Source organism: Medicago sativa, chromosome 8 (genome assembly GCF_051527215.1).
Source record: "Medicago sativa cultivar Bolivia chromosome 8, Bolivia_mono, whole genome shotgun sequence".
Lineage (NCBI taxonomy): Eukaryota > Viridiplantae > Streptophyta > Magnoliopsida > Fabales > Fabaceae > Medicago > Medicago sativa.
The window spans coordinates 31,582,905-31,590,920 of NC_140756.1; the positions used below are offsets into that span (position 1 = coordinate 31,582,905).

Below are 8,016 nucleotides of genomic sequence, written 5' to 3' on the forward strand. Positions count from 1 at the left end.
TGATTCCCACCAGTTAGCTTTAACCAATATTCTAATCCATTAAGACAACTGAAACTTTACATATGAGCATCATCTTCTTGAACTCTTGTCAAGACCTATCATGTGGTAACCAATGCCAAAATCTTACACCTTTCATTACCTTATAAGGTTGAATCTCACGGTAGACTTGTCACATCACCATAATACTTTACTTGAGGATAAACCCTACTTTCTCCTTAGTTGAGTTTACCTTATGACATATACTCATCGTACTTTAAACTTGTCTCCGAGCAATCTCGAATTTCCCATGGAAGACTCATCATAAATTATACATGCTTTTCTTGATCTTGCTTCATTGCATCCCTGTATTCTCGTATACTATGTTTTGCGTAATCAACGGATGCTTGCTCGTTAATTTCTTTCTTTAAGAAAACATTATAATACAACACACGGGTCATTGGTGTTGACAATATCTCTTTATATAAAAACGTAATAAGTTTGGCCCCAGTCGTTGCTCTAAAATCACGGAATAAGTTGACAACACAACTGTGTCATCTAACTTTAGTTCCCGTGAGTTTAGCCCACTCTACGTGAGTCGTAACAACCGGTACCTACAAAATTCCATTTTAAAATCTATAAACATCAACTCCAATCACCCATATGTGTCTACCTTTCTAAAATCTTGTAAACTTTTGAATTCAACATTTAACGGGCTTTAGCAATTCAATTAAGCAAAACATAGATCCGGGGGTACTCATGACTTCATAAAACCTGAAAATCTTGTGACATTCGTATAATTCTCTACCACTTTACTTTCCATCTCATGTCTTTGCATCCACTTAATCCGTTCCATAAGTCAAACCTTAAAACTCTTGACCCAAGTTCTTCGCCAGCTCCTGCCACGTTAACTTCTAATGTTACCTTGAACCGGATTGGTTCCGTTAATAGTTGTCCATGCATTTTCTTCCTTAGAAATCATAGGGTGCGATGTGCATCCGATACTTGATGTTATAGAGAGTGTTTGTTACATAAAAGATTGTGAAAACAACCCCCAATAGCTACTAAAGCCCTAGAGACGAAATGACAGTTTTTGGAAAAACTGAAAATTTTCGCCCCAGTTTCGCTATTAGTGAAATTTTTCGCTATTGGCGTAATTTCTAAAAATTAGTTTCCCGAAAAAACATAATTTACATAAAAATCTCATTTTCTCAAGTAATCTAATGCACATCATTCCTTCTGGTCATCATAAAAAAAAAAAAATATTTCATAATTGTTACATGGCAAGCATTAACACCAATCCATTCAATTCACGGCACATTAAAACTAATGCCTTGTTCATCACCTCACTTATCATAAAACTTCCACATAATACTTCAACTTCATCCCCTATGAACAGCTTAACTTATTTCTCTGCTAATTCATTCACTGCTTAGAACCTTTACTGAACATATAAATCTTCTGTTCTCGTATCTCAATTCCTGAGAGCTTACTAATCCCATCAACATATGTCGACTTCTCCTTAACTTTTAGTCTTGTACTTACGTTCCAGAGTACATTTCCTTTGCATAAAATAATCCCATTCCAACAACAATTCTTACCGAAGCTTTCGGTCATGCTTATATATATATATATATATATATATATATATATATATATCCACTTCTTCACTTACGGATACATGAAGTATCACTAACATCTTACTAGAATTTGTCGGAACGTTCTTTCTTAACATGCCTTACATTCCCGGAGGATTCACACTTGTGCTTGCTTAGTTCACCGGCCACCTTTTGGCACGATCAAACTCTTACTAATACTTATCCGTGTTCTTACTTATGAATTCACACTTTCCAGTGCATCTCCATCACATACTTCATTCCTCCTGGGTCCTATTCAGCTCTCAGGCATCCATTCCAATAGTCGAATGCTACATTGAGTTGATCAGGCTCAACTAACAACAACAATTAGAACTTTTACCCGGAACCCAATAGTCCCACTACTTTAGTTGTACTTTAATGACCCAAGGCACGGTCTGAATCGACCTGCTCTGATACCAATTGTAACACCCATACCAGACGTATCTAGAAAGTCTGGCACGTGTGTTAATATTAGTACTGGATACATTAAAATATACAACATAAAAATTTTACGAATGAATAATATTTACATCAAGTCACGTTCGTATAAATCATAATACAATACAACTCATCCATACATAAAAATACATCCTTGATGTCCATAACGTCCTGCAGCTTTACGAACGAACCCTTGAAGTAATATCCATCCGGCTCCAAGCATGCATAAACATCCTGTTTATCTGAAACAAATAAGGATTGGGATGAGACATAATGTCTCAGTGAGTTCCCCTAAATCCTAGGCTATAGGCAACCTCGAGGGGAAACCTACGGTCGCCACGTGTCTACAATACAACCTGAAGGTTGATTATACGTGTGTGGGGACTTGTATGCTTAGACGGTAGTGCATACTAGAGCCATCATAGTCATATCTTACTTGTTATAGGCTTCTCACCTATACATGTCATGGCGGTTGAGGGAACCTAAACCGCATTGCCAAGTGTACGCTATACGTAACAAGGCCTAAACATAAATAACATAGCATATTCATGACATGATTCTAATCCGGACGATTAGGGAAACCTAAGGTCGTCACGGGCATAGCTTTCTTTACTTGTCCTATACATATCTTGCTTTCATCTAATAGCATTTCATGCTCTTGTTCTTAAACATAAACGTGCATGAATTCATTCTTACATAATCATAACATCAACATATCGTGCATAAACGTATCTAAGTTCATTCATTAGGTTAGCGTTGAACAAACAGTTATTATCTTGATTCATTTTACGGATAGTCCCGGGTGGAGTAACCCCGAGATCAATCCCATACATGACCGATGTACGTACATCGGACTCCCTCGGTGTCGTGCGGGTCCCTTGCGGCTTAAACCGTTCCCCTTAGGTCGAGAACCTCCCGTATCCCCCTAGCATGGATAACAAGAGACACGAGCACCTACGTATTGCTTATTTCGGTGACATGCGGGTCCCTTACGGCTTGAATCGTTCCCCTTAGATCGAGAACCTCTTGTATCCCCCTGATGTGGATAACAAGAGACATGCCACCTACACATATTAATCATGGTCTTGTCGTGCATATAAGTTAGACATAATCATACATACATGTTTACCTCGGAACCTTGATCGATCCGATTGTCGGTAACTCATACTTGCTAAGGCATACTTGATCATATGCGAAGAGAATACACTTCGCGTCTTATCATTCGGGGAAACATATCCTATACTTGTCATACTTATCATTCATGCTATCTTTCTATTTCTCGACTAGCTAAGCCGAGGCTCTATGTTCATTCCCTTTCTTAGTTCATTGCTACCCCATCATGCTTAAACTCTCTTGAGCCATCCTTGTAATACATGCTAAGATTGCCACGATTATCGATGCAAGGATCATTGGATGATGTGTGCAATTTTCAATAATTTCTAAAGACCGAAAGTGCCGAAAACCCAATTCCAAGCCGTTTATAAATCTTATGATTTGACAAAGCTAAGTTTGTTCCAGTAGAAAAATAAGTGAAAACAGTCAAAGAACACTTCGAAACGATCGCTACGGACCCCCACGCGACTGCCCCCAAGCACCCGAACGCAGAACAACGCGGAGGTTGTCCTGTCTGGGGCGCCTGGCGCCAGGAGTGGGGCGCCTAGCGCTGGCTCCCTGTGTGTGGGCGCCTAGCGCCCTTGTACAGGCGCAGCGCTGCGAATTCTGCGTTTTCGCGTGTTCCGGCCGCGGGTTTTCGCCATTTTCGACCCAAAACTCGTCCAATTCGACCCTGTAATGCACCAAATACATCCAACAACATATATAGACTTATTTAAACATATATCATGGCAATTTTAACCTATAATCACCTAGGATTGGCTTGGGGTACTAAAGTTACATAAAAACTATACTTAGCATAAATCATGATTTTTCTACAAGATTAATCAATCCCAAAGGTGGGTAATCTATCTATGGAACTCACCTCAATTGTTTGCACTTGATTCCCAAAGCCTCCAAGGCCAAGCATGACAACTCCCTAGTTCTTGATTCAACACAAAACCATGGCTTAAGCTCATCAATCCCACTTCTTCCATCTATCTCTTTGTTTCCTTGCAATATAAAGCTTCATGATCCTTGCTTGATCATTTTGTTCCAACCCAAAGCTTCCTCACCAAAACCCTAACTTATTAATTCAACCAATCTTCCAAACCCTAAGCCAAACCAAGCTTTCACATGACCATGTTATCTTGAAAGGACAAGGATTAGAGCCTTGCTAATTGAGGAAGAAGATTTGCAAAAGATTGATGAAAAGAAGAAGAAAGGGGGCGTGAGAGAGAAGAGGGAAGGAGAGAAGAAAGTCTTTGGCATAAGAGAGAGAAAGAAGATTGGAAAATAAGATATTTTGGTGCCTTTCCAAATAAATATCCTTTCCCGCACAATTACCAAATTGCCCTTGCCTCAAACGTGCTACATCCGTCTCTGATACTTAACTCGTATTAAGCTGACATATCATAAAATATTTCCATTAACTTACTTTCCATGAACATCATTCCTCTGATACACTTAGCAGGTAAAATTTCCATTAGCTGACGAGTGGGATGTTACACCTTCCCTTTATGTAACTAACCCCCGAACCCTAAATCTTTTCAAAATGTGGGGTGTTTGAACTTTTTTCCCTTTTCTTAAAAATTAAATGTTCAGTCGTGAAATAATCAAGTGAGTCAAAAGCTAATCGAATAGCCTTGATCTCCGAAAAATGACGCGACAGAAATGGCGACTTCACTGGGGATCCCCTAAGAGGGTTGAGCCTAACTTGGTCTTATTTAATTTTTGTGCTATAACTTGCTTAAAAAAATCAAAAAATAAAAGATGGAAATATTTGTATATATGTTCTCCCTTCATCCTCTTCTTTCTTCTTTCTAACGTGAGTGATGAGATAAGTTCTAACCCGGACTTGAGAGAAATATAAGATAGGACGGGGTATAATCATAGTGTCATACCAAGAGCATTCTTGGACCATGTGCACATGTGATAACCCTACTCGGTGGAGGCCTCGCGGAGGGTAGTACTCTTGTTGTCATGAGCATTCATGTCGACGTTATTACTTTCAATGTGAGTGTCCGTCGAAGCCGTGGACCATAGTAACCCTTAACCCATCTTGGCCTTTTTAGGACGTAGTGCGGTGGCTAAACCAAGAGCATTCTTGACTTTAGTTGTCACGCGATACTACACTCAAACTAGACTTCCTTGTGGATTATATTGGACTAGGAGCATTCCTATACACCGATATATTCATAAGGTTAGTTGTAATTTGGGAACTTGGTAGAACCTTTGTTACAATTACAAATGAAACCATAGTCCTTACCTAATGGCGTTGTTACCCTTGACTCCAACATGTGACTTAACCTCACCATAATTTCACCATTTGTGTTAGCATAATCATGCATACATGCATTCATTCATAAAACAAATTCTTTTTCTCATTAAAAAAAATATCGAAGGACTTAAACAAGTTTTTTTGTAAACATTGTAGACATGACTACTAGGAGTATTAAGAAGTATAGCTTCCAAAGCCAAGATCTGGAAAGCTTGAGGAGTTTAGGAGATGTCATCACTAATCCAGCAGGTTTTCAGGCTCATCATGGGAAGTTGCTCAAGATTCTCAACACAAAGTTCGATGAAGGGATCCTCAAGACTTTGGTCCAATTCTATGATCCTCTCCTCCACTGCTTCACCTTCCCGGACTACCAGCTTGTCCCCACCCTTGAAGAATATTCCTATTTGGTCGGTCTACCCATACTTGATATAGTACCTTTCAGTGGTCTCGAGGGGGCCCCTAAGGCATCAGATATTGCAAAAGCCCTTCACCTCAAGATATCCGACATAATTGATAACCTCACTACCAAAGGGAAAGAGAAAATCCAGGGGCTAACTTCCAAATTCCTAATCAGTAAAGCCAACATTTTTGCTGCATCAAAGAATACCATTGCTTTCGAGTCCATCCTGGCCTTGCTCATCTATGGCCTTGTGCTTTTCCCCAACGTTAATGGTTTTGTCGATGCTAATGCCATCCAAATTTTCCTCACCAAAAACCATGTCCCTACTCTCCTTACTGATACTTACCACTCCATCCACCATAGAACCGATAAGCAGGGCGGAACCATTCTTTGCTGTGCACCTTTACTCTATAGGTGGTACATCTCACACCTACCTCAATTCTACCTCTCCAAAGACAAAGCTATATACTCCGAAAAAATCATGTCCCTTGCTCCAGCTGATGTAGTTTGGTACAACCCAGCTTACGACACCGGAACCATCATTGACTCATGTGGAGATTTCGGTAATGTGCCTCTCCTCGGTATACATGGGGGAATCAGCTACAACCCTATCCTTGCTAGACGCCAATTCGGGTATCCTATGAAAGAAAAGCCTTTCAACATTGCACTAGAGGGCACATTCTATCTTAACCTCACCGATAGCAAAGGTATGAGAGACCAGTTCGTGAAAGCTTGGCGTACCATCCGCAGGAAAAACAGCAATCAATTAGGGGACAAGTCAGACCTCACTTATGAAACCTATACCCAATGGGTAATCGATAGAGCTGCTGAGTATATGATGCCTTACCCTATACCGAGGTACTTGTCCTCAACCACTCCAATAATACCTTTACCCCTACCCCTTAGTACCCAAGAAAAGTACCAAGAGAAAATGGCTGACTTAAACCGTGTGTGTACCACTTGGAAAAGGAAGTACGAGGAAGCTATGTCTGAAGTAGGGGATAAAGATGTGGAAATACTGCAACTCAAGCATGAGCTCCTTAACAAAGAGCGACAATTGATCGAGAAAAATGCTCAGATCCAAGCCCAAAGTGCGACGCTTGCGCAATTTATCAGCAAGAAGGAGTGCATGGATTTCTTCGCAGGGGCACACCCAGATTTCGAGGAGTAGTCTACTACAAGAGCTCAAGAGTTTCCCACCTGTTTCACCACTTTATGTTATTTTCTAGCTTTTTGTGATGTACTTTGGAGTCCATCCCTTGGCTCAGTTTTGTTAAAAGGGAATTATCTTGTAGTACTTTAATTAGTCAATGAAATTTTCAATTATGATGTTTACAAATTTGCTTTTATAAGTCCTTCAATAAAAAAAAAGAGTGTCTATTTTTGCATAAGCATCATGCATCATTTTGCATTTCATAGTCTCAATTCTGAGTCTCACAAAATTTCTTTTCCAAAGAGGTCAATCTGCTTCAAAAGTGGTCCGACTGTCCTCGCCCAAGGCCAACTCGCACCTACGACACTCGTGCAAACAAGAAGGGAAGTGTGGACAAGAGATCACAACTCTCCAGGCCGAGTCAAAGCACCCGCAGTTCCAGCAGGGGCCCGAACGCCAACATCAACAACAGCCTCGACAACAGGCTCCAAAGATGCAGTTTGACCCAATCCCAATGACGTATACGGAGCTGCTTCCCATCTTGCTAATGAAGAACCTTGTCCGAACTAGAAAGCCTCCTCGGGTGCCTAACAAGTTGCCGATTGGGTATCAACCCGACTTCTCATGTGCCTTTCATCAAGGAGCACCCGGCCATGACGTCGAGCACTGTCTATCTTTGAAGATTGAAGTCCAGAAGCTGATTGAAGCCAATATGTTGCTCTTTGAAGGTTTAATTCGGATGTGCAAATTAATCCACCACCAAATCATACTGCCTAATATTGTGACACGTGGAGTAGATAGCTGCAATTGTGTCGTTTTGATGTTCCTCCTACTACTTATTCATTCAAATAATGTTTGTTTGTTGCTTTTCGCTTTTCAAAAACAACCCTTTCGTTCTGCCCGAGACGAAAGTGAACTGGTGTAGGGCTTTTTGCTTCATATATTTTCCATCGTTAATAAAGAGGTCGTTTTGATCCCGACTTTCATTTTATCTTGTGCTTTTTCTGGAAAAATGGTAATACAAAAAACCAAAAAAATA

At 40.3% G+C, this 8,016-nt stretch overlaps 1 protein-coding gene and 1 long non-coding RNA gene across 2 annotated transcripts; one reads left to right on the plus strand and one right to left on the minus strand.

Annotated features, from left to right (window-relative positions):
• Nucleotides 1-2,037: 2,037 nt before the first annotated feature.
• On the minus strand, nt 2,038-4,652 carry LOC146898425 (uncharacterized). The gene is made up of 2 exons (XR_015022435.1): nt 4,030-4,652; nt 2,038-2,293 (listed from the first exon to the last, which is right to left on the minus strand). It is a non-coding gene; the product is annotated as an uncharacterized LOC146898425 (long non-coding RNA).
• A 50-nt stretch (nt 4,653-4,702) lies between these two features.
• On the plus strand, nt 4,703-7,163 carry LOC146898426 (uncharacterized). Its single transcript, XM_085734849.1, has one exon. It carries the CDS (start codon nt 5,583-5,585, stop codon nt 6,993-6,995), a length of 1,413 nt encoding a protein of 470 aa, XP_085590975.1. The 5' UTR covers nt 4,703-5,582; the 3' UTR covers nt 6,996-7,163.
• Nucleotides 7,164-8,016: the final 853 nt, after the last annotated feature.

What these genes read in the sequence shown, in the direction of transcription:
- LOC146898426 (XM_085734849.1), top strand. Translation starts at nt 5,583, where the DNA reads ATGACTACTAGGAGTATTAAGAAGTATAGCTTCCAAAGCCAAGATCTG.